The sequence below is a fragment of the Anser cygnoides genome, chromosome 2, assembly GCF_040182565.1.
Source record: "Anser cygnoides isolate HZ-2024a breed goose chromosome 2, Taihu_goose_T2T_genome, whole genome shotgun sequence".
In the NCBI taxonomy this organism is placed as follows: Eukaryota; Metazoa; Chordata; class Aves; order Anseriformes; family Anatidae; genus Anser; species Anser cygnoides.
Genome location: NC_089874.1, coordinates 146,604,660 through 146,632,496, shown reverse-complemented (window position 1 = coordinate 146,632,496; position 27,837 = coordinate 146,604,660). Strand labels below are relative to the sequence as shown.

General features: G+C 40.2%; 1 protein-coding gene across 4 annotated transcripts in view; it reads left to right on the top strand.

Moving 5' to 3' along the window:
• The window catches only part of CSMD3 (CUB and Sushi multiple domains 3), a 712,079-nt gene that overhangs the window by 639,644 nt on the left and 44,598 nt on the right, over positions 1-27,837 (top strand). For all 4 annotated transcript variants that reach the window (XM_066990669.1, XM_066990670.1, XM_066990673.1 and 1 more), the window contains 6 exons: positions 94-267; positions 2,098-2,283; positions 4,927-5,100; positions 9,288-9,470; positions 15,685-15,861; positions 26,912-27,091. In XM_066990669.1, coding sequence (XP_066846770.1) covers positions 94-267; positions 2,098-2,283; positions 4,927-5,100; positions 9,288-9,470; positions 15,685-15,861; positions 26,912-27,091 — 1,074 coding nt within the window. The remainder of the gene's footprint in view (positions 1-93; positions 268-2,097; positions 2,284-4,926; positions 5,101-9,287; positions 9,471-15,684; positions 15,862-26,911; positions 27,092-27,837) is intronic.

The following is a 27,837-nucleotide window of genomic DNA, read 5'->3' as shown; positions in this document are numbered from 1 at the left end:
TTATGTGATGATTATAATGATAATTATAAATCATGAAAAGTTATAACAGCATGCTCTGTCTGCTTTTTCTTTCTTTGTTTTGTGTTATGCTAGCTGTTAGCTGTGGTCACCCTGGTAGTCCAATTTATGGAAGAACAAGTGGAAATGGTTTTAACTTCAATGACATTGTGACGTTCTCGTGTAATACTGGGTACGTTATGCAAGGACCAACCAAAGCACAGTGTCAGGCTAATAGGCAGTGGAGCCACCCACCTCCAATATGCAAAGGTATGAAGCATGCATTTGCAGATTTCAAACTTGGAAAATTAAGATGGGAAAATAAATTGAAGGTAAAGGGGCACTGTCAAGACAAAATATGTATTAAAAATCATGAGTCTTACTAACAGGCATTTAGTTATTAATATTACATTTATAACTATGTTCATTAATCATGTTTTATTTTTCAGTTAGGTCTGTTCGACATTCAAAAAATTGCCGTGATAACTCTTGCAGAGAAATTTTCTTATATGTCTGTAGTTTTTATTGATTTTGTAAAGTAATTATACAAGTTTCTTAAGTAAAATTACGTATCGAAGGTTTTTTGTTTGGTTGGCTTTTTAATTCAGAAATAACACTGCATTTTTAGCAAACATAGTTCAAAAATGGCATAGGAAAATCTATTTTTTCCCTTATTTCGTTTCTATTGATCTGACTGCTTATCGTTGTTTTCCATTTGTGTACTTTCTCAATACTTCTGTCATATTTGGACCAGAAAGCCAACTGTATCTTAGCCTGCATCAAAAGAAGTGTGACCAGCAGGTTGAGGGAGGTGATTGTCCCCCTCTGCTCTGCCGTCATGAGACACAACCTGGAGTAGTGCCCCCAGAACGAGATATGGACCTGTCTTTCCAGGTCCAGAGGAAGGCCAAGGAGGTGATCAAAGGGCTGGAGTACCTATGCATACAGGCTGAGAGAGTTAGGGTTGTTTTGTCTGGAAAAGAGAAGTCTCCATGGGAATCTTATTGCAGCCTTTCAATATATAAAAGAAAGATAGAGAAAATTTTTACAAGGGCTTGTAGAGGCAGGGCAAGGGGTAACAGTTTTAAACTGAAAGAGAATAGATTTAGATTGTACATAGGGAAGACATTTTTATGATGAAGGTGATGAAACACTGGAACAGGTTGCTCAGAGAAGTTGCAGATGCCCCATCCCTGGAATTGTTCAACGTGGAATTGAATGGGGCTTTGAACCACTTGTCCTTGACCAAAGCAGGGTGTTTGGACTAGATGATCTTTAAGGTCCCTTCCATATTTAACCATTCTGTGATTCTATAATTTCAAGTTATGTATTTATAGTAATTTATCCTATATTGTACTTCCAGTTATGTTCTCCACTTTCTTTTGATCACTTTACCTTAAGTGATAACAGCAAATAGTTTACAGAAGTTTAAGTTCCAAAGACCTATTTGTTGTTGAGAAGTTACTATTTAAAAAAAAAAAAAAAAGGTTCCTAATAAATATCATTTTCAGTCTAACTGCTATAAATCACCTTGGTGTTCTGAAACTGCAGAGTAACATGCAAAACTGTCTGATATGGTACTGACTTACAGGGATCAGAGACTCAGGAAATAAGCTGATTAGGCTATTTTTTGATATTTTACGCCGTATCAAATCCATTCGTTTTAAAACAGAATTTAAAAATAAAAAGAACCCACTTTTTGTAGAACATTATTACTGGTGTCTGTAATGTGTAGTGTCTCACCAGAAACCTGTAAGCTGACAAAATAAAAATAAAAAATAAAAAATAGTCTTCTATTATTTTTAAATGTATGAAACCTAAAGTAATTAAGGACTCAAAAATCCTTCTATATTCTTAATCATCAAAATGTTAGTACAGGAAGAAAATAAATTTGCATTGTTGTAAGGGTTGGACCAAAGGCACATTTAGTCCCATTTAGCCCAACGAATTTCCAGCTGTTGGCAATAGTTTTTGTCAAGAAAAAGTAACACGTTGAAAACATTGAAAGTTCCTTATTTGATGGATAGGAAGCCATGTACCAACTATTTTAGTAAACTGCATTTGTATAAGTCTCAAGTTTATGCTTTTTCTCTTTTTTAGTGGTGAATTGTTCTGATCCTGGAATTCCTGCAAATTCCATAAGAGAGAGTAAAATAGAACATGGAAATTTCACGTATGGCACAGTGGTATTTTATGACTGTAATCCTGGATATTATTTATTTGGCTCTTCAGTTTTAATTTGTCAGCCAAATGGCCAATGGGACAAACCTCTTCCTGAATGCATTAGTAAGTAGATAACACGTTTTTATTTGTTTCTTTTATTCTACTGATTTTTAATTTGCTTTTATTAAGTATGTGAACTGGAATAGGTATTATTTTACAAAACATTTACATCAGTCTTATGACAGCAATTAGCAAATTAGCAAAAATATGCATTTTCATGTATGATAATGATGGAAGGTCTCAAGGGCATCTGAAGTAGCAGAGTTATATTATTATTGTATGCAGCAAATAATGTGGAAACCTTGAGAAATGCAATAACCGAACTACAAAAACATTTGAATGCTTCAGCATAATGATCAGTAGCAGGGACAGAAGATAAAAACGTATCTATTGAATTTACCAATATATCTCCTCCATTGGCCACAAAACTATAATCACACTGAAACTTAAAAACTACAGTGTCCAACTGTTGGGTTATGTTACTATAATATCCTCTGGATTTCTCTTTGGACAACGGCAAGATCTGACTATCTGTGAAGACAGTAAGCAAGTATGACTCTGTAGAGCACCAAAAGTATCCTCTGGATCATATCCTCAGCTTACCACACTATCAGATGTACCTGAACAGCAGTCATATGCAATTTAATACTAGGAAGGCAAAAGCATCAACACAAGTATGCTGCGTTTGTTCAGTCTTGTTATGAATAACTTTCTAACTGGAACGTTAGAAACAGATGTAGTTATAACCACAGACATTTTATAGATGTTTAATTTACGGGAATCATGGACAGGCATTTACAGTGTTGCAGGTATACATTCTCAATTTTGCTTTTTTTAGTTTTAATTAATTGAGATTTCTCCAGTTTTGCTATTCACACTAAAAAAAAAAATATATATGTGATTTTTAATTCTTCTTACTGCTAAAACTTTTAGTTATGGAATTTTTCATTTAACAGGATAAGTCGTTTGATAAGTAGCAATTCACAGTTAAACTTATAACAGAGTCAACAGAGTCGAACTGTTAATAACATTCATTTTTAAGATACCACTACTGTTTAAGAAAGACAAATGTTACCTAGTAGTGACATAGGTCCAAAGGGAAATAAATCCTAGAGGTAAAGGTGCAAAGATTTTTTTTTCTTTCTACTTTTGTGGTTTTCTCCCCTAGTCTTCATTCAGAATTGTCAGAAGTAATTTAATAATGCACATTTTACTCTTTTTTACGTTGACTTTTGTCAGTGAAAGTTCTATGTGGAATTTTAAAATGACATACTCAGCTTTATTTGCGTTATTTGTATAGAGGGGTTAATGCATAGTAACCCAGGCAAGTTATTTTATAATCATAAGCTTACTGAAATTTATTCTGATGCAGCTACTGTATATTTTTATAAGACCCCATCAGCTTCAGGTGTATTTTGCAAATTGGTTCCATTTCTGGACTTATGTAAGTCAGTAATTGAATAGCCAGAACTTTTTTTTTTCCACTGTAAGAGCAATGGAAAAGAAGTTGAAAACTGGCTGTATGTTTTTCTTTGACCTATGTTGGATTATTATTTTGACCCAGCTGGATTTCAATCTCTCTTTAACTAGTCTCAAAGAATCTACTTTATTTTGAAGTACGGGTAGAGTAGACTTCTAGCTAGCATAAATACAGTAAGAAATAGAATTCAGTGGAGACCTGGACCAAAATGCTCTTTCAATTCTTCCTTTTAATTAACGTTTTTAAGGGGCTTATGCTATTTAGCATATTTATGCACATGTTGCTAGAAAAAATACTTTAAATGTGAAGTGTACTCTGAATGAAAGATACATATCGACAATATATCTTACAGAATTTCTGTGACCATATTCATTTCCTGGACTGTAGCATATTCTCATTTTAGTTCCAAGAGACATACTATGTCTGAGTTTACATATTTCATGACATTTAAGCAAGGTAGTAGAATTAGGTGTGTGTAAGCTAACTTTGGATATGGTGTTGTACAATCTGTAAGTGGAAATAACAAAAATGGCAAGGTTACTAAAAAATAACCGCAGTATGAAAATAACTTACAATTATTGATAAAAATTTACTCAAAGAAAAACTAATAGGGAGTTTATCCATGATCATGTCTAAGATTGTGATCTTATCCCGTACAATGTCTGTGCAATTAACATCAATAGATAGTATGTAGGAACAGTTTAAAACAATAAATTGTTAAAAATATGTAGAAGAATATCCACACAATATAATATTTTAAGTAAACCAAACTCCTGTGAATTGGTACATTAGAACATTATCTTGTTTCTAAGCCTAATAGATGTCATGACCAATGATTTGAGACCAATGGATGAGAGATTCATATTTGCATATTCTCTGCATTAGCAGTGACTTTGGCAGATATTGTCTTCCTGTATTTGTTTGAGGGGTAAATGCATAATTTTGTGTGTATGTGTGTTCATGCCATAAGGCTCAACTTATTCACTGAGTGCCTTTGGACATCAATATCTATATCTACCCTCCTGACATCTACAAACATTTGTTTCACAGCTTTTGATCCTTAATATACTTTTCGTTTCTTATCACATAATGTGGTCACCTCCCCCAAACCCTAAAAAGGTCTACTTCTTCACAAAATTTCTGTATGGAGTTATGAAAATGATAACCACAAACTGTTTGATCAGTGATAATAACCTTTTTTTATCTCCAATAATTATGCATTGTAGTGATTGACTGTGGCCATCCTGGCATTCCTCCTAATGCGGTCCTGTCTGGAGATAAATATACATTTGGATCTACTGTTCATTATACTTGCACAGGTAGACGTTCTCTGTTAGGGCAGTCATCTCGTACGTGTCAGTTAAATGGACACTGGAGTGGATCTCTTCCTCATTGCTCAGGTAATGCTTTTAAATTAATGTGTGCCCTGAAGTTATTTTGAATTTCTTTTGATTTTATCAGAAGGCCATTTTTTAATCTGGAAAATCATATATAAAATTGAAATACTACCTCAATAGAAGTAAAAAGAAGTAAAACCCCCCAAAAGTGAAAACTCTGTTAACAAGAAAATCATATCTTTAAGATGATGTTTTTGGGTTTTTGTTTTATTTTGTTTTAATTTCCAAAGTAACTATTTACCTGATAGACACTTCTGGTATATTTTAATTTTATGATACATACATCTTTATAATAAAGCCCAATACACTCCACGTAATTTCAGGATAGGGTACTTGGTTTGAGAGAAAACTGTCTAGTCCTTTTAATAGATTATCCCTCACTGAAGTCAAGATATGTTTACTGGACACCTTTACTGAATATTCTGTTTCACAAATTCAGTTTGATTCAGTTTAATAGCAGTGATCAAATGATAAACATAAATCTAAGTCACTAAAAAATGTTCTGCTTTGCCTTAATTCCATTTATTATTTACTATCTATGTAAACATAGATTGTGATAGAGGTCAATCATGTTATCTGTTTTAACTGTTAGTAAATATTGGTTGAGGGGGAGTCTTTCTTGTCATCAATATGTTTCCAGTGTATAGCTTAAAGGAATCATTTTTTTTAAATCTTTTTCTGACCTATGTAATTTGGATTACTTGGATATCTTCAGAGACAGAACATATGAAGAAAGCAATGTACACATTTTGTCTTGGGTTACAACTATGCTGAAACAAGTTGAAAAATAAATTATATCCAAATGTGGTAGTTTCTATACTAGTTTCACACAAAAAAAGCCAGGGTTCTTTATGGTATTAGTAAATATGAAACTTTTTTTTTCTCTCATCTACATCTCTTTTGTGTATTCAGACATATACTGTTCATGTTAGTTACACCTTCAGAATACACACATTTACAGCACACATAACAGAAACGTTTAAAAACTAATGACAAAATAGGACTCAGTTAAAAAACTGTACTAAATTCCAAAGAGTTCAAAGAATTGCTCAGTATCTGAACCTTCAACTGAAAACTTTGCAGATGAGGTTGCAGATGAGGACAATCTAAATGTTATTATCTTGCTGTATGAATCCCTCTTTCTTCTAATCTGCCATCTCAACATAAAATGTGACTAAGAAACTAGAAAATGTGAACATCTAATTTAATCCCTTAACCTTCTGTCACTAAAATCAGAGTGAAATTTGCCACAACAAGAGCAGAGGTCAAGTCCTTATAACCTGTGGTGTTTAGAGCTATGCACCGGAAAGCAAAGCTTAATGAGAAATAATATTACTTATATTATTCAGATTCAATTTCAGAATACGTTCGTCAAAAATGTTTTTACAAATGTGAATACATAGTATTATATTTGGGAAAACTCCTCTTTAGATAAAATCTAAGGCTCATTCTTATAGATTTCCATATAGTTTTCCATATAGTTTTTTGTCTTTATAAGGAAAACAAAACAAAACAAAAACAAAACAACAACAAAAAAAAATTTAAGTCATTTAAGTGTTTAATTTATGAATTCAAAAGAAATAAAGAAGCAGACAAAAATATCAAGAAATACAAATACAAAGCCTGAAAATGTAAGGGAAATGGCAAGTAAACCTTATTGAAAGTAAAACTTTTCTGTAATTACCCTGATATTAAATAAGTATATTTTTTTAGTGTATTGGGATAAGCATTCATAACTGATGCACATGAAAATATTTTTAATAGTGATTTTTGTACCCGTGTGTAGGAAATTCTAACCTGATATAATCAATTTCTCTCAGTACATGAAGAAACACTGTTTTGACCTAGATTCAAATGTGTGTTGTAGTGAATCAAATTCTACTGACCACTGAGTATGTACACTTATTTTCTTTAGCTTTCTGTACCAAGCTACAATTTTATCTTAGGACAACTTTTAGAGTTTCTTATCAGAGTTTATCTGAAGTGCTTTCTCATTTTAAAATAATTTTCAGATTACCACACAGAATTACAATACTTTATATCTTAAAATGTGTGAATCCATTGAACTTATATGCCTTGATAACTTGATTTCAATGTTTGTAATGTATATTAAAGCCTTGGATATTGTATTTTGTTGGTGGTGATATTTATAATAAGTAATAGAGAATTCTAAACTGACAGAAGATATACCATTATTATTGTTTTCACATATGGAGAAGAATTCAAATAGAAAACGCTAGTTCAGCAAACGTTAAGGTGACCAAATTTTGTCACATCATCCCTAAAACAGTTTCCTGTCTGTTACATGGAACTTTATTTCTAGCCAGAGCTAGAAGGGAAGGAATTGCGGTGTCCCATTGATATCCACTGGCATTCATAGACAGTTTTCAGTCATCGCAAGCATGTCAGCTGAAGTCAGAAATTTGCAACAATGTAGAATACCTCATAAGTAATTAATTACTGAGCTGTATCTCTGCATGAGGTAATAAAAATATGTTCTGTTATGATATCATATTATTGTCACTTCCTGAAGTGATTAGTTATTGAGAAAAGTTACTTCTGTAACCTTCAATCAAAAAAGTTGGCAGTTAACATCCCTAACATTAAAGGAGTAACAATTCCTGGTAATAATTAGGCATTAGAAAAGAACACATGATTTACTTTACAAGAGGAATATTTAATTTATACTTGGCACAGCAAAAAGTCTTTTTTCATTTTTTCATCATAAAATTATTTTAGGCATAATGCCAAGTAACTTGCTGAAAACAGAGCTGTTATTGTAGAGACTTTAGAAATATAGAATAATTGGTCCCTGTCCCAAATTCTTCATAGTCTCAAAAAATAGGAATAAAAAATATAATATAAGGATCCATAAAATAACAATAAAAGTATCTTGGACTAGGACATTTTGAAATTTTAGTAAAAATGTAGCAGACCTTTTTTAAACTAAGAGATGTCAGTTCATCTAAGTAGCTTGGACATGAGATAATCTGAAAGTTTATAATATTATTTAACTTAATATCATTTGGGTTGTAACTTTACCGTTTATTCTTAAACAACAATGGCAAGCTGCTTTACTGATCTGTATAACATAATAGGTAAACAGAAATGAGCCTAAACTTTTGAGTATGTGATTTTGAACCAGTCAGCTAGCTGTTATAATTGCTTGAATTAATATGCCATTAATATGTAAATGCTTTACATAGGAATGTGCACTTTTTTGCACATACATACTATAAAAAAATCACAATGTAATAGGCATGACAACATTAATTAATTAACTAAACATTAGTTTGTTTGATTGTTCTTAAATTAAAAGGGTCAGTTTAAGCTTGGTTAACTTAATTCGTGACAAAATTGGTCCCTAAGATACTGTGAGTAGTTCATAAGTAGCTTACTTTGTCAGCTGCTTCATCAAGGGTTTGGATACGTAGAAGGAACTGCCAGGTTTGTTCTCTTCTGCATTTCCAAGCAAAGTTCTTCCCTTTTCTGTGACCCTCCAGATGTACCTTTGGACTGAGGCCTAATAGCTGCATTCTCTCTTCCCATATCTGGAGCTTCCTAACAGTTCACATCATTTTATTTATTTTTTATATCAGGTATTTTAGTTTGTCTCAAAAATATAAATTTAGATACATAATCTTAGATATTGCTACTACTATTATTACTATGCTGATTATTTAAGCCTTGACATATAACAAATAGTAGAAAGCATTAATCCTCATCCTTAGTATTTTCTTAAACACTTACAGCTGAGGGATATGTTAGCTATCTGGCAGTCTTGAAGTGAACATTCAACATCTCTGTAAATCAGGGAAATGCTTCATATCAGATGTACATGAAATTGTTGGTTAGAACTTTCATTCAGTGGTAAAACTGTTACAATTCTAATGACATCATAAAAGTAGGAAGTATTTTATGAACAGTTCTAATAGGCAAACAAGAAAATTACTTTTATGATCAAGACATTGTTTTTCCTCATAAATCCTTCCTGTAGTTGAAAAATGAGCAAGGTTTTGGCTTTCTTACTTGTTTCCTTATTCTTGTTTGATGATTCTGTTAACCCATTCAGGTATATCTTTATTTCTAAAAATACAGGTTTATTTATAAATACATATAAACATCTATTTTAAATGCAATAGCAAAATAATATTTCATATTTATTCCAGTCTTTACATTTCAAATTCTAGGTGATACAGCTGGTTCTTGTGGTGATCCAGGTATCCCAGGTCATGGGTCTAGGGAAGAAAACAATTTTAAAATTAAAAGCACAGTACATTTCAGCTGTGATGTTGGATATATTCTCCATGGCTCAGAAGAAAGAACATGTATGGCAAACGGAAGTTGGACAGGAAGACAACCTGAATGCAAAGGTAAATCACAGAAGACATACACTTTTTTTCAAACTATGTTGTTAAACATTCTTATCAGAAAAACAATTTTATATTGCCAATTTTGTGATGTGAATGATATAAAGTTGGTTTTGTACAGACCATTATAAATTTTTTTTAAAGTTTTTGCAATATATCCGTGGCTTGGCCTTAAGTGGCAAATTTGAAATTAGTTACAAGCAAGAAACTTATTTTTTTCAAAGTTTTGAGGGAAAAAAAAAAAAGTATACTGGACTATTGTTTCTTTTTCTTGAGACAGCATCAACTCTACGTGTTATCCAGTAGAAAAAATAAACAGAAAAGAGAAGTAGATAAGGCCCTTAGAACTCAATTTTTACTGAAAGATTTTTCCCAAAAATCTCACTATAATCTGATGTTTAATTACAACCTTTATACATTTGAATTTCAGAGAAAAAAAAAGCTGAGTTTTAGTGAAATAACGTCAAAATTTCATTAGATACATCTATGTAGTAAATGATGGGAAAAGGAAGTGTTAACATTTTTAAACACAGTTAACAACTTTGTTAATCACACAATCACAGAATCGTCTAGGTTGGAAGAGACCTCCAAGATCACCTAGTCCAACCTCTGTCCTAACACTAACAAGACCTCCACTAAACCATATCACTAAGGGCTACATCTAAACGTCTTTTAAAGACCTCCAGGGATGGTGACTCAACCACCTCCCTGGGCAGCCTATTCCAATGCCTAACAACCCTTTCAGTAAAGAAGTTCTTCCTAACATCCAACCTAAACCTCCCCTGGCGCAACTTTAGTCCATTCCCCCTCGTTCTGTCACCAGGCACGTGGGAGAATAGACCAACCCCCACCTCTCTACAGCCTCCTTTAAGGTACCTATAGAGAGCGATGAGGTCTCCCCTGAGCCTCCTCTTCTCCAGGCTAAACAACCCCAGCTCCCTCAGCCGCTGTTCGTAAGATTTGTTCTCCAGACCCCTCACCAGCTTTGTTGCCCTTCTCTGGACTCTCTCAAGTACCTCCATGTCCTTCTTGTAGCGAGGGGCCCAAAACTGAACACAGTACTCGAGGTGCGGCCTCACTAGAGCCGAGTACAGGGGGACAATCACCTCCCTAGACCTGCTGGCCACACTGCTTCTTATACAAGCCAGGGTGCTGTTGGCCTTCTTGGCCACCTGAGCACACTGCTGGCTCGTATTCAGCTGCCTATCAACCAGTATTCCCAGGTCCTTCTCTGCCAGGCAGCTTTCCAACCACTCATGTTCCAGCCCGTAGCTCTGCTTGGGGTTGTTGCGCCCCAGATGCAGGACCCGGCACTTGGCCTTGTTGAACTTCATACAGCTGACCTCAGCCCATCGGTCCAGCCCATCCAGATCCTCCTGCAGAGCCTTCCTTCCCTCGAGCAGATCGACACACGCACCTAACTTGGTGTCGTCTGCAAACTTACTGAGGGTGCACTCGATCTCCTCATCCAGGTCATCGATAAAGATATTAAAGAGGACTGGCCCCAGCACTCAGCCCTGGGGGACTCCACTAGTGATCGGCCTCCAACTGGATTTGGCTCCATTCACCACAACTCTTTGGGCCCGGCCATCCAGCCATTTTTTTACCCAACAAAGTGTACGCAGTCCAAGCCACGAGCAGCCAGTTTCTTGAGGAGAATGTTGTGGGAAACGGTGTCAAAAGCCTTACTGAAGTCAAGGTAGACCACATCCACAGCTTTCCCCTCATCCACCAAGCGCGTCACTTGGTCGTAGAAGGAGATCAGGTTCGTCAAGCAGGACCTACCTTTCATAAACCCATGCTGACTGGGCCTGATCGCCTGGTTGCCCTGCAAGTGCTGCGTGATGACATTCAAGATAATCTGCTCCATGAGCTTCCCCGGCACTGATGTCAAACTAACAGGCCTATAGCTCCCCGGGTCTACCCTCCGGCCCTTCTTGTAGATGGGCGTCACGTTTGCTAGCCGCCAGTCGACTGGGACCTCCCCTGATAGCCAGGACTGCCAATAAATGATGGAAAGCGGCTTGGCCAGCTCCTCCACCAGTTCGCTCAGTACCCTCAGGTGGATCCCATCCGGCCCCATCGACTTGCGTACATCCAAGTGCTGTAGCAGGCCACCAACCATTTCCTCGTGGATAGCGAGGGCCACATCCTGTTCCCCATCCCCTTCCACCAGCTCAGGGTACTGGGTAACCAGAGAACAACTGGTCTTGCCGCTAAAGACTGAGGCAAAGAAGGCATTAAGCACCTCAGCCTTCTCCTCATCTTTTGTAACTAAGTTTCCCCCTACATCCAGTAAAGGATGGAGATTCTCCTTAGTCCTCCTTTTTGTGTTGATGTATTTGTAAAAACGTTTTTTGTTGTCTTTAACGGCAGTAGCCAGATTGAGCTCCAGATGAGCTTTGGCCTTTCTAATTTTGTCCCTGCACAGCCTCGCAACATCCTTATAGTCCTCTTGAGTAGTCTGCCCTCTTTTCCAAAGATTATAAACCCTCCTTTTTCTCCTAAGCTCGAGCCACAACTCTCTGTTCAGCCAGGCCGGTCTAGTTCCGCGCCGGCTCGTCTTTGGGCACGTGGGGACAGACCGCTCCTGAGCCATTAAGATTTCCTTCTTGAGGAGTGCCCAGCCTTCCTGGACTCCTTTGCCCTTCAGAACCTCCTCCCAAAGGACTCTGCCAACCAGTGTCCTGAACAGCTCAAAGTCAGCCCTCCGGAAGTCCAAGACAGCGGTTTTACTGGTCCCCTTCCTGACTTCGCCAAGAATAGAGAACTCTACCATTTCGTGGTCACTCTGCCCAAGACAGCTCTCGACCACCACATCTCCCACCAGTCTGTCACTGTTTGTGAACAGAAGGTCTAGCGGGACACCTCCCCTGGTAGGCTCTCTAACCAGCTGCGTCAGGAAGCTATCTTCCACGCTCTCCAGAAACCTCTTAGACTGCTTTCTCTGGGCTGTGTTGTGCTTCCAGGATATGTCTGGGAAGTTGAAGTCCCCCACGAGAACAAGCGCTGACGATTTTGTGGCTTCTGCCAGCTGCCTGTAAAACTCCTCATCTGTCTCCTCATCCTGGTTTGGTGGTCTATAACAGACCCCCACCAGGATGCTTGCCTTGTTGGCCTTCCCTCTGATCCTAACCCATAGAGACTCAACCTTATCAGTCCCAGCCTCAAGTTCCTCAACATCAAAACACTCTCTAATATAGAGAGCCACACCACCACCCCTTCTGTGCTGCCTGTCCCTTCTGAAGAGCCGATAGCCAGACATTGCAGCATTCCAGTCACGAGAGTGGTCCCACCACGTTTCCGTGATGGCAACCCAGTCATAGCCTTCCTGCTGCATGATGGCTTCCAGTTCCTCTTGTTTGTTACCCATGCTGTGTGCATTAGTGTAGATGCACTTCAGTCGGGCCATTGCCTTCTTCCCCGGCCTTGCCATTGTTCCCCTGGCACAGCTCCAACAAGCCTAATTTCAGCCCCATCCCCCTTCTTTTCTAGTTTAAAGCCCTCTCAACGAGCCCTGCCAGCTCCTGGGCTAGGATCCGTTTTCCCCTTAGAGATAGGGACCCGTCTGCAGCCACCAGGCCGGGTGCCGAGTAAAGCGCCCCATGGTCAAAAAACCCAAAATTTCTGTGTTGGCACCAGCCTCTGAGCCATGTGTTAATCAGGTGGGCTTTCCATGTCCTCTCTGTACCCCTCCCTGCCACTGTAGGGATAGACGAAAACACCACCTGTACTCCTGCTCCATCCACTAACCGTCCCAGTCCCCTAAAGTCCCGTTTGATAGCCTTCAGGCTTCTCTCTTCAATATCATCACTGCCAGCCTGGACTATCAAAAGAGAGTAGTAGTCAGAGGGGTGAACCAGGTTGGGAAGCTTTCTGGCAACATCCCTGACCCTGGCCCCAGGGAGGCAGCAGACTTCCCTACAGGTAGGGTTAGGTTGACAAATAGGGCCCTCTGTTCCCCTGAGAAGGGAGTCGCCTACTACGATCACCCTTCTGTCTTTCTTGGTGGAGGCATTCTTGAGGCGTGGAGTCGGCTTCCTCGCCCTAGGCATCCTCCTGGGTAGACTTTCTACCTCATCCTCACCCACTGGCCTCTCAAGCTCCAGGGCCTCAAATCTATTATGTAAGGGCACCTGGGAAGGTGGGGCCGGTAGGGGGAGGCGTTGCCTGCGAGGTCGAGCAGAGACCTGTCTCCATTCCTCCTCAACTCCTAGGTCGCCTCCCTCTGCCCGACAGCAACAGGGCAGGGGGTCCACCCCCATTTGGGGTGTCTCACCCCAGTACCTCTCCTTCAGGCCCTGCAGGGAGTCGCTCCACCAGTCTATCTCCCGCTCACACTCCCTGATAGCCCTCAACCTATCCACCTCCTCTTTTGAGTTCTGCCACCAGGCGGACCAGGTCATCCACCTGCTCGCACCTCACACACATGGTGCCTCTGCCTCCCCCAGATGGCAGCAACAGGCTCAGGCAGTCCCTGCACCCAGAGACCTGAACTGCCGCATTGTTGAGCAGGTGGTTCTAGAGAGAGCGCTCTGCCTGGTGTAGACCATTGAAGCCTAGCTAGTGGTCGACAGCCGTTAAAGGTGGTGTTCTTATGGGCAGGGGGGGGATACTCTGCCCTCTCCGCCTTCCCTGCGCAAACTGCTGTGCAAACTGCCGCGCCACTCCCTTCTGACGTGCCACGCCCTGTTTGCCTACCCTGGTCGCCGCGCTCCTGGTCGCTCGCGCTCCCTAGGGGCTGCTTTTGAACGGCCGGGGAGGGGGCGCTGCTGGCTCCGCCTACGCCTCATCAGCCTCCCTCACGGGGGCTGCCGGGTCCTGGCGGCTCCCTCGAGCGGCCTCGATGTCAGAAAAAAAGCCCTGCCTGTCCCGATCCCCCGCTCCGCTGCAGAACGCATCTGCCCCGGAGCCGATCGCCTCAGCAAGTGGCCTATTGACTATTGACGTTTTTATTTTTCAATAGAAAATGAAAGCAAGTTAATTTGGAGTAAATCATTCTAGAAATTGTAAGCTATATGTATTTTCATAAAAGAGCTCTAACAGGATATTTATGGAGAATCATTTATTATTTATTCATCTTGATTCAAAATTAGGAAATAATTCCCAACAGATTTCTCTTGAAAGAAAAGCTTCCTGAATAGCAGAAAATACTTTGAGAACCTGTGCTTTTATTATCCACTTTAACTCTGTGGATTATTTGTTCAGAAGAGTCATCTTGTTTTAAAAATTTATTTCACAAGCTGGTTTTGTAATATGTATGATTCCTACTGAATCATTGTCACCCTAATGCAAAGTAAATATTTATATACATTGGTGTGTTGGTCTTTGAAGGAATATGCCTAACCAAACTGAACTTCCTGCTTTTCTACTTGGATCTTACCTATTGTATAAATTAATGACCAATTGCTGTCTTACATTTTAAGATACTTTCTGTATTATTTTTTACCCAAAAATCTCTGGAAACAACGATTCTGGTTATATATGTATAAACAGAACTATTGTTCTAGTTTAAGTCATATAGATTAGATGTATATATGTGATTACATAAGAAAGATGCATTCAATTTCCAAAGCTGAGCACTGAAGAAATGGGAAATACCAAGTTTAAATCTGTCTATGAAAGAATAGTTTGACTCCATCTGGTGCTTTGAATTAGAAAAGAAATGTACTTTGATGATACTATAGCGCGTACATATCAGGGTGTCAAGTCCACAATGACAATTGTAGTTCAGGCATTTTCTTGGCTGGGAGTCTGTCTTTGAAGCTAGCTTTCCTTTAATACAGGGTTGATGACTCTTTCTTTCTTTCTTTCTATCTTTCTTTCTTTCTTTCTATCTTTCTTTCTTTCTTTCTTTCTTTTTCTTTCTTTTTCTTTCTTTCTTTCTCTCTCTCTTTCTCTCTTTGTTACTCTCTCTTTCTCTCTTTCTCTTTCTCTCTTTCTCCCTCCCTTCCTTCCTTCCTTTTTTTTTTTTTTCAGATTAAATTCTTACACTGTGTTTTCTTATATATGAAAGGATAAAAACAATTCATGGAAGCAGCTATTTACTATACAACATGCATTATCAGTAGGTCGTGAAACCTACATTTTTTCAGCACAACAGCACAGGTTTCTGCAACATAACACTGCTGGCAGCATTATTGTCCTTTGACAGTACTATTTCACAAATTATCTTAACAAACTAAATTTTGAACATATTTAACATTTTACTTTACAGCTGTACAGTGTGGTAATCCAGGCACAACTGCTAATGGAAAAGTATTTCGTATTGATGGAACTACATTCTCTAATTCAGTAATTTATTCATGCATGGAAGGATACATACTTTCTGGATCATCTGTAAGACAATGCACTGCCAATGGAACATGGTCTGGATCCTTGCCAAACTGCACAAGTAAGACACATGTCTAATGGATAGTCTTGTTTTTCTCTTTCTCTTTATTGAAAGACAATAAAGTAAAATCTAAAGGATTTATAAAGTCTTCAGCTTTTTTTTTCCACTACTTCATAAATAATTTTGTATATGGAATACTTTAAAAATATAGTGCTGTAGAAAGATGGATGTGTTTACTGAAAGACAGACAGTATAGTAAAATACATTACTATTTCGCTGTTATAATATTTTACTGATACAGCTTAAGGTATTTGTATGGTTATATGATCTACCTACTTTATTTCATCGCTGGCGTATATTTTTAACCTTGTTTATAATTTATCGTATGTTGTCTTTAGACATTATTCATTTAATTACTTTTCTTCATCATGGAAACTTCGTGGTATAATATTCTGGTTATCCAGGGGGCAGACAAGAAAAAACCATGAAATAAATTCTTGAGAAATATTTTTGTCATGACTCCAAGGTCAAAACTCAGATAAAACTTGTCCATCTCTCAGATAACACCTCTTTGGCCTTTTCATTAACATTATACTTGTTTTGGTTAGTCAGCTAGCAGAAGCAGTTTCAGGTTCTCTCACATTCATAGCAATCATTTCTAAGCAGTTTATTTCCAAGGCTTTATTACATGTCCTAGTTCATCTTTTAAAAGCATGGAGTAGAATTTGCTACTTTACACACTCGCTGCAACCCAAATAGAGGCCAAAAGATAAAGAAAGCTTGCGTTGTGTTGTATTGTCTTTAAATCCATCATAATTGGCGATCATGAGAACAGCTGCTTTTGCAGTCTGCAAACCTATGAGAGAGTCCAGTGGTTATTATTTTTATTTTTATTTTCCAAATTATAACAAAAATCAGATTCATTGTACCAAAGATAAAGGCATTTTGTGATTTTATCCATATTTTCTCTTGTATTTTAGAGTGAACATTTAGACACTTAGCTGAAGTACATGCTAGAACTCAGACTTCTCAAAGAAAAAATGCAGGTGGAAATCTGAAATTTTTGCTTAAAAATAGAAAGATGTCTAGGTTGTGAGAAAGATGTCTAGATGTAAGACAGAATGTATCTAATAAAATGGAAGCATCATAAAGATAATATGCAATAGAAATAAAGTATTTTAATTAATACCTAAACATTATTTAAACTGTGTTAGGCAATAGATCTATTGACATTTTTAATACACAGTTCTCTCTTTGTTATGATTGCACATCTAAAAAATATATACTGTTATAATTTTATAAGTACTAATGCTTTTTAGGATCTTTAGTTTTGTCATATTGTGTATCCCCTAGAATGGCCCAAATCTAAAAAGAATGATTGAGTGAAAATCTTACCAAAAAAGGTACAACCTCTGAGAACCTCAGTCTCTCTCATTTCTGACTTTTTCATCATTGCTGACTATTAACTAGTTCCTAAAGGGATGTGATAGCACTACTAGGTGATACAACTTGTATCTAAGCGGATACAGCTACTAGCACAGGCTCTAAAATATAGAGAAATGGAGAGGCATTTTACAGAATAGCAGAATGGATGAGGTTGGCAGTCACCTCTGGAAATTGTCTAGTCTAATGAAAACTGGGGTGGGATCAGCTACAGCAGTTTTCTCAGAACTGTGTTCGGTCCTTGTCCCTGTATAGAGAGGTCTTTAATGCTACAGATTCCGAACTCATATAATACATGCAAAAATATATTAAACTTCATCGTACTTATTTGCTCTGTTCTTATCATGAAAACAGAATTATGGAATGAATCATAGAATCATAAACTGGTTTGGGTTGGAAGGGACCTTAAAGATATCTATTTCCAAACCCCCTGCTATTGGCAGGGACACCTTCCACTAGACTAGGTTATTGACAGCCCCAGCCAACCTGGCACAGCTTCTCTGAGCAAGATGTTCCAGTGGCAATAGATCAATTTTAAACTTCTAACAGATAATAAATAAGAGTTAATGGACAACGTTTACTAAATGGCTAATTAATAGGTCGTGAAATAACAATCAACTCTCTGTGTCCTGCCAGTTTTATCTCCAGGTGTATAAAATAGGCCTGAAGAAGATTGTAAGGGAACAATTTAGTCATAATACTTTCAAACTGTGTCAAAAGCAGTAGAAATAGCAATGACAATAGACTTTGTTGACAGGACAGTTATTTCCTTTTTTATCCTAGCTGTCCCCACCATGCTGCGCATTTTTTGTTATGACCAGATTTCCCAAAAGTTCCTTATTTTTTGTTCAAGTCATATAACCTCATGGAACCATTACAGGATTTTGGAACAGCTTAAACAAGCAGCGGCTGTCACGAGTGAGACAGAGCAAACAGCAACAAACAGTGGATCTGGATATCGGTGTCCATTTAATAATTATGGGGTTCCGAGCTTTTATCTCACTGATTATCTCACACTCACTTGCTCCTGGCCTGGATTACCAGGAAGGCTCTGTTGGACTGGGAAGGATGGGTTTAAAGTTATGTTGGTTCATGCTGTGTAACTGCTCTTAAACTCGGGTGTTACCAACCATGATCTAGGGCCACCACCTGACATTCATCTCGTTACATCTCCCCCATTTCAAAGATCTTCCCCACTTCTAGGATCTTTTCTCCAGCCAGGATCTTCACCTTTTTTTCCAGGCCCCCCAAACCACTCTAAGCAGATGCATAAAATGTATCAGACTCCTAACTGGTATTTCTGTATCATGTCTCTCCCAGAGGGGACATCATCTCTCATGTCCCCTCTATTACTAGGGGGATTTGGGATGTACCACTTTTGTTTAGGCCAGGTGTTATAAAAATTTACAGCCAGACAATACTCATTGCAATTATCCAGTAACAGGCTTCATCCTGAGAGTTCAGAAGTTTTGGTATTGGGCATTACCACCCCCTTACGTCCCCGTCCCCACCACCCCCTGCCCCCTCCCTCTTCCCCCCCGCATATATGCTGCTATTTTCTACCTGCCAAGGTTCACAATTGTTTGGCACCTTGGAGTGCTTGTTCATTATAAACCCAGTAAGAAAGTCACGTAGGCTCTGTTAGGTATCATTAAAAAACAATTTATTAGAGTTAACACTGTAAGGAGAGAATAGCATAGATAATTTTTAGGGCCCCTTTAGATGCTGGGAGCCCCCCAGGGGTGTAGCATTGAACAGGACTCCAACCCCTGTGCAGCATTACAGGCAAACCTCATCAATAGCAGGGACTTTCTCCTTTTGGTCATCCAAGCTTTTATAGCATTTTCTTACAAGGAAACAAATCTATTTATCATTCCTACAGTCAAACAGAAATGATGTTCTCATGACAACTTCTTGCTGCACTGCTAGATAAAAACAAGGACATGCTCCTGGTGTAATCACTGGTATTGAGTGGGAGCTGCCTCCAGCTGCTCTGTTAGAAGCAGCTGGCTTGGCCTCCATGGACAAAGGATCTGTGCAGCACAACACAGCCTGAAGGCCATGATGGACATGCAGCACAGCACAGCACAGGTACCTCCTCAGGCTAACTGTTATGTGGATCACTGACGCTTCTGTACATCATTAACTCTGATCTACAATGGTCCTTCAGTGAAGATCACTAAAACACTTCAAACTATTTTTTTTTTATTATTATTATTAATTTTTTTTTACATGATGACTTCAGTGGAAGTGATCCAATTTTGGTTCATTGGATGGACTGCTTAAGCAGGGTATGGATCAAGATGACCTCCAGAGGTCGCTTCCAACCTCACCATTCTGTAATTCTGTTACTGCCTGACCTCTCAAGGACTCTTCCAGTCCTATTTATGAATCTGTGAACTTTTAAAACTATCACTGAGCCTGCTAAGTAGGTGGTACGTTTCTTTTCATAAAGGTTCTAATCCTATGTTTATGATCAAATACAGTATCTTGGTAAAATCAGGTCGCCTTCTGTTGCATTAAAGGTTAAAGTAATTGGGAGTGATGCCCAATTAGCCATTATAAGTCTGATCACGTCCAGGGTACTGAACTATCATGATTACTGATTCACAAATAACATAATAACGCCCTCAAAATCGTCACATTTCATGAACTACCACAGCCACACTTAAACAGTTTGGTTGCATTCAGTGAGAACTATCACAGACAGGTTAAATGAGTAGTGCAGTTTATTAAAGCAACAGGTACACAGGTTCTTTGGATTTCTGGTGATAAATTCACTGTCTGCAAAACGTGCAAATACCAAAAGTTCAAGTAATACAGCCTGGCTACAAACATGTTAAAAGATATGAATTGACTATATAGAGATTCCTGGCATAACCAAGTGTTCAAATCTTACCCAAAGTTGTCCCAATGGGGGGGAGGGGTGGGGGAGGAGGGGCGAGGAAAGAGAGGATCAACCTGTCAACTGGTCCCAGAAGTCAAAATGTATCTTTCGAGATAATAACTTTTCTGTTGCAATGATATCTTCCCTAACATTCTCTCTGCCTTAAGCTAATTTATATAATTTCTTATCAATCAGGTGGAAGCTTGAGTGACTCTAGTCATACAATACCTTTGTTAGGATTGGTGCTAAATTTTCTCACTTCTGTTTAAAGGTATAGGCTCAGAGAAATTCAGAGCGCATGCTCAGTGAGGGGTGGTCGCACCTTGGAGGCGGGTAGCCTTTGGGATGGAGGTGTGTTTTGGTATTATAATGATATTATAATTCACCAAAAGGACAACATTTTTTCAAAAACATGGCAGGCCATTGGCCCAGGGTAGCAAATATGCAGCTTATTGGTTCCGATGTACCTTTGAGTTCCCATCTTCTCACAGAGTCGGGCCACAGTGTCTCCACTCTGCTCCATCCTCCATACAGTTCCTCTTAGAGTCAGCACACCAAATTCCCCTGCTGTGGCCAACATCTAAGGTTGGAGGCCTAGGGAACTTCTATGGAATGCAGCTACCGTCCACCCTGGAAGCTTCTTCAGTGCTGTACCTTTTCTTAGAAATGTGAATATAAGCTTAATTTCTAAGTCACCTCAGGCAATTATTCCACACCTTCTTGCATCCACTTTTGCTTTCTTTGAAAGTTAAATGTTACAGTATAAGACAAAAGAATGAAAGGTTCTTTTTCTTACCTCTCCTTCTGTACCTCTACAAATGGTTCTAACTTTACAACACAGTAATATTAAGAATGACACTTTTTTCCCTTGACCTTTTTTTTTATTAAACTCTTTTTTTTCTATAGTAAGATAACAACTAGTGAGTACAGAAGAATAAAAGCAGACAAGACAATCATATTGTTTTTTGTATGTTTGATTGTTTGTTTTTGAGATATGGTTTGAAATGTTAATGGTAGGAAAGTAGGAACTTTGAGAAGGTATTGGAATCTAGAGATCTACCAAAGCCATGATGACTCTTTCTGTATGAAGGATCAAAGTGTCAATAGCAGAAAATAATGCAATCACTACAGTAACATTAACAGTGGAAGAAACAAAAATTTGGTATTAATGACAAAAAGTAAAAACACGGAGATTGTAATGAAGGTGAGTGAAAAAGCTGAGAACATGGTTTTAGTTAGATTTAAATAAACAAAGAAAATAGTTTACAGGCCTGAACTAAATGGATAATTTTGTGAAGCTGTTTGAGCATATATTGCGTATGGTGTTTGTGTTCTTAAATTTGTAAGGAAATTATTTGCAATATTCTTCACAATGTAATTAATGAAGTTTAGGGAAAAAAGATGGGCATTATAGGCATGGACATTATGTTGTAATACAGTCAAAACAAAAGTGTATGTGGAAAAATATCAAGGATGATTTTAGTTGAATTTACACCATTAAGGTCACTAAATGGAATGTGTCAACTAAAGAAAGGTAGAATATTTACAGTATTTGAATATACTCATGTAACTAAGAAAAACAGTTCTGTCTTTGACAGTTCTATATTTGTTGAATAACGACATATAAAAATATATATATTTTTAAGTTTTCAAAAAATGTACTATGTTGCCAGGTAAAACAAAATACATTGATCTTCTGTTTTCTTTATCTAAACAGCTCTACCAAGGTAACCTTGTGCTATGTTCTACTGCCTATTCTGCACCCATAGGCAGCTATTGTGTGGGACATTTTTACTTTTTGAAGTTTTGAATCATGCAGTTTAATTAATATCTGCTTACTTAGACTGTGGTAAACTATGGAGCTATACTATACTAATTCTGGAATACTATACTTCTTTTGAACAGGTGTATAGAAATACTATATTTCTTGGAGCTTACTAACTGTTTGGATCAAAAATACAGAACACACTGCAGGTTTTCTCATTCCAGAAACCAGGATACAGAGAGGGTGCTATTCACATTGGTCATGCTTTAGCATGGAGTTAGAAGTAGCCAAGATGTGCTTTCTTCCCAGGAGACTGCCCCCAGAATTAATCAGCAGTAATAAAGATGCTGTGGGGAGACTGCAAAATTTACTGTAAAATGAACTGTCAAACACACGGGTGCTGTACTTTGTTCAAACTATATATAATTTTAGTGGCTTTTTTATTATTTTTTATTATTATTTTTTCCTGGAAAAAACAGCTTTTGATCATTGCCACTATGGTTCTAAATTCTCCAGATTTCTAGATTTCTTACTCTGAAAACTGTTCCAGAAACTGATAGATCAAATTTACCACATCTGAGAGAAAAATAAAAATAAAAATCTTTGATTATAGTTATTTATCTCCTTATTAACCTAAATTATCTCCTTACATTAGAAATCACAAGATGTTTTATACCCACTCTCCCTCATTAAAGGCTACATGCCTAATTTTGGCATAAACCATGGGCCATATTTTTAGATTGCCTGAACATTCTCTTCTGTTTATGTACATAGTTGTAATGTGAGCATTTACAAAGTGCTAGTTTTTCTCCATACATACAATTTAAATTTTCCAGGCTATGTTTGCTTTGAGGTTGTTCAAATGGAAAAGTAAACCAAACATATACCTGCATCTTTAATAATGAGGCTTTATAGTGACATGAAAATTCACAGATTCACAGATTCACAGATTTCTCTAGGTTGGAAGAGACCTCAAGATCATCGAGTCCAACCTCCGACCTAACACTAAGTACTCCACTAAACCATATCCCTAAGCTCTACATCTAAACGTCTTTTAAAGACCTCCAGGGATGGTGACTCCACCACCTCCCTGGGCAGCCCGTTCCAATGCTTAATAACCCTTTCGGTAAAGAAGTACTTCCTAACATCCAACCTAAAACTCCCCTGTCGCAACTTTCGCCCATTCCCCCTCGTCCTGTCACTAGGCACGTGGGAGAATAGACCAACCCCCACCTCTCTACAGCCTCCTTTCAGGTAACTGTAGAGAGCGATGAGGTCGCCCCTGAGCCTCCTCTTCTCCAGGCTGAACAAGCCCAGCTCCCTCAGCCGCTCCTCGTAAGACTTGTTCTCCAGACCCCTCACCAGCTTGGTCGCCCTTCTCTGGACTCGCTCGAGCACGTCCATGTCCTTCCTGTAGCGAGGGGCCCAAAACTGAACACAGTACTCGAGGTGCGGCCTCACCAGAGCCGAGTACAGGGGCACAATCACTTCCCTCGACCTGCTGGCCACACTGCTTCTTATACAGGCCAGGATGCCGTTGGCCTTCTTGGCCACCTGAGCACACTGCTGGCTCATATTCAGCCGACTATCCACCAATACTCCCAGGTCCTTCTCGGCCAGGCAGCTTTCCAGCCACTCATCTCCCAGCCTGTAGCTCTGCTTGGGGTTGTTGCAGCCCAGGTGCAGGACCCGGCACTTGGCCTTGTTGAACTTCATGCAGTTGACCTCAGCCCATCGCTCCAGCCTATCCAGATCCTCCTGCAGAGCCTTCCTGCCCTCGAGCAGATCGACACACGCACTTAGCTTGGTGTCATCTGCAAACTTACTGAGGGTGCACTGGACGCCCTCATCCAGATCATCAATAAAGATATTAAAGAGGACCGGCCCCAGTACCGAGCCCTGGGGGACTCCACTAGTGACCGGCCTCCAACCAGATTTGACTCCATTCACCACAACTCTCTGGGCCCGGCCATCCAGCCAGTTTCTAACCCAGCGAAGCGTACGCCAGTCCAAGCCACGAGCAGCCAGTTTCTTGAGGAGAATGTTGTGGGGAACGGTGTCAAAAGCCTTACTGAGGTCAAGGTAGACCACATCCACAGCCTTTCCCTCATCCACCAAGCGCGTCACTTGGTCATAGAAGGAGATCAGGTTCGTCAAGCAGGACCTGCCTTTCATAAACCCATGCTGACTGGGCCTGATCGCCTGCTTGCCCTGCAAGTGATGCGTGATGACCCTCAAGATAATCTGCTCCATGAGCTTCCCCGGCACTGAGGTCAAACTGACAGGCCTATAGTTCCCCGGGTCTGCCCTCCAGCCCTTCTTATAGATGGGCGTCACATTGGCTAGCCGCCAGTCAACCGGGACCTCCCCCGATAGCCAGGACTGCCGATAAATGATGGAAAGCGGCTCGGCCAGCTCCTCCGCCAGTTCTCTCAGTACCCTTGGGTGGATCCCATCCGGCCCCATCGACTTGCGCACATCCAAGCTCCGTAGCAGGTCGCCAACCATTTCCTCATGGATAGCGAAGGCCACATCCTGCTCCCCATCCCCTTCCACCAGCTCAGGGCACTGGGTGTCCGGAGAACAACCGGTATTGCCGCTAAAGACTGAGGCAAAGGCGGCATTAAGCACCTCAGCCTTTTCCTCATCCTTAGTAACTAGGTTTCCCCTCGCATCCAGTAAAGGATGGAGATTCTCCCTAGTCCTCCGTTTCGCGTTGATGTATTTGTAAAAGGATTTTTTGTTGTCTTTAACGGCAGTAGCCAGATTGAGCTCCAGATGAGCTTTCGCCTTTCTAATTTTCTCCCTGCACAGCCTCGCTACATCCTTGTAGTCCTCCTCAGTGGCCCGCCCTTTTTTCCAAAGATTATAAACCCTCTTTTTTCTGCTAAGCTCCAGCCGCAACTCTCTGTTGAGCCAGGCCGGTCTTCTTCCACGCCGGCTCGTCTTTGGGCACGTGGGGACGGACCGCTCCTGTGCCATCACGATTTCCTTCTTGAGGAGCGCCCAGCCTTCCTGGACTCCTCTGCCCTTCAGAACCGCCTCCCAAGGGACTCGGCCAACCAGCGTCCTGAGCAGCTCAAAGTCAGCCCTCCGGAAGTCCAAGACAGCAGTTTTACTGGTCCCCTTCCTGGCCTCGCCAAGAATAGAGAACTCTACCATTTCGTGGTCACTCTGCCCCAGACAGCTTCCGACCACCACATCTCCCACCAGTCCTTCTCTGTTTGTGAAGAGAAGGTCTAGCGGGGCACCACCCCTGGTAGGTTCACTGACCAGCTGCGTCAGGAAGCTATCTCCCACGCTCTCCAGAAACCTCCTAGACTGCTTTCTCTGTGCCGTGTTGTGTTTCCAGGATATGTCCGGGAAGTTGAAGTCCCCCACGAGGACAAGCGCCGACGATTTTGCGGCTTCTGCCAGCTGCCTATAAAACTCCTCATCCGTCTCCTCATCCTGGTTCGGCGGTCTATAGCAGACCCCCACCAGGATGCTAGCCTTGCCGGCCTTCCCACGGATCCTAACCCACAGGGATTCAACCTTATCATTCCCAGCCTGGAGTTCCACAACATCAAAAGATTCTCTAATGTAGAGAGCCACGCCACCACCCCTTCTGTGCTGCCTGTCCCTCCTGAAGAGCCGATAGCCAGGCATTGCAGCACTCCAGTCGTGGGAGCGGTCCCACCACGTCTCCGTGATGGCAACCAAGTCGTAGCCTGCCTGCTGCACAATGGCTTCCAGCTCCTCCTGTTTGTTACCCATGCTGCGTGCATTAGTGTAGATGCACTTCAGCTGGGCCATCGCCTTCTTCCCCGGCCTAGCCATTGTTTCCCCCGGCACAGCTCCAACAAGCCTTGTTTGAGCCCCGTCCCCCTTCTTACCTAGTTTAAAGCTCTCTCTATGAGCCCCGCCAGCTCCTGGCCTAGGATCCGTTTTCCCCTTGGAGATAGAGACCCATCTGGGGCCATCAGGCCGGGTGCCGAGTAAAGCTCCCCATGGTGAAAAAACCCAAAATTTCTATGCTGGCACCAGCCTCTGAGCCACCTATTAACCACATGAGCTTTCCGCGTCCTCTCCGTGCCTCTCCCTTCCCCCGTAGGGATAGACGAAAACACCACCTGCACTCCCGCTCCCTCCACCAATCGTCCCAGTCCCCTATAGTCCTGTTTGATGGCCCTGAGGCTTCTCTTTTCAACATCATCGCTGCCAGCCTGGACTATCAAAAGCGGGTAATAGTCAGAGGGGCGAACCAGGTTTGGAAGCTTCCTGGTAACGTCTCTGACCCTGGCCCCAGGGAGGCAGCAGACTTCCCTATGTGTGGGGTCAGGCCGACAAATAGGGCCCTCCGTTCCCCTGAGGAGGGAGTCGCCCACAACAATCACCCTTCTTTCTTTCTTGGTGGAGGCAGTCCTGAGGCGTGGAGTCAACTTCCTCACCTCAGGCATCCTCCTGGGTAGGCTTCCTACCTCATCCTCACCCACGGGTCTCTCGAGCCCCAGGGCCTCAAACCTATTGTTCAAGGGCACCTGGGAAGGCGGTGCCGGCAGGGGAGGGCATCTCCTGCGAGGTCGAGCAGGGACCTGTCTCCATTCCTCCTCAACTCGCAGGTCCCCTCCCTCTGCCCGATGGCAACAGGGCAGGGGGTCCACCCCCCTTTGGGGGGGGTATCAAAGAGGGTATCAAATTAGAGGGTATCAAAGCACAGTGGCTTATTTCTTACTTTTGTTCCTTTTAAGATCTTAAAATTTTACTGATTAAAATTCTACAGTCCATTACTTCTGCTTTTGAACAGGTGTATAGATTTTCTCCAAAATGTAACAGCTGCACAAATTGTGTTTGGCAGCTAATTTGAATGACATACATGTTTATCTTATGTTGATAGAGATGAGATTTATGATATTTTTCCTCCTATTTTTCCCTAAGAAGTTCCTAATTTGCCCTGTTTGTCCCCTCATATATATATATATATATTAATTGCATTCAGTTTTTTTTAAACCTGTTTTTCATTAATCTCCCTTCAGTTATCAACTGTGGAGATCCAGGAGTCCCAGCAAATGGCATGAGATATGGTGATGATTATGTTGTTGGACAAAATGTTACTTATATTTGCCAACCTGGATATACAATGGAATCAAATACCTCCTCCATTCGCACTTGTACTACCAACGGCACATGGAGTGGAGTAATCCCAACTTGCAAAGGTACAACATTAATTTTGATTGTCCAGTATTTCTTCTAGGTCATTTACATCCACTGTTTATTATAATGAGTCAGTCAAGTACTTCTTTAGAAATCACGGCTTACTATTATTATTAACATGTTGTGTGGTGTCATGACCACACAGACACCAGGGTTCTTTTAGGATCAGTAACTGCTACTACTTTATTGATGACATAACTTCAACTCAACTCCTATTGAGGACAGGCTCCCTTATACCATTCACTCTACAGCAGTACTTTTCCACTAACTATTCATTGGTCAAACAACTTTGCCCAGCAACAGCAAACACCCAGCAACTTCCATGTCTTAACAACTGGAGAACAAGCAGTCTGAGACCGCGGGGGGTTTCCTGAATCAGCCTTCTTTGTTTCTTCTAAACGCTTTACATTCCTCCTGGCCTCATCGTTAAGAGTCTGATGTTATCGCCAACCATGGGGCTTGTCGACCCCCATGGCCACACTCCTACAATGTTTAATTGATTGTTTGGCTGCAGGAAAAGTGATTTCATCATTTGGTTCTTTCCCTCCATTTTAAAAGATTAAGATGCCAGCATAGCATGTTCACATTTTTTGTTGTTGTTTGTTTGTTTGTTTGTTTTTAGCTTTATAGAACACTTTGCTACTTTGCTGCTAAAGTAAATTAGCCACTATGATGTTTTACATTTATTTTTTGTTTGTTTGTTAAGGTTAAGATGTAATTACCAAAGATGACCTATATACATATGTCT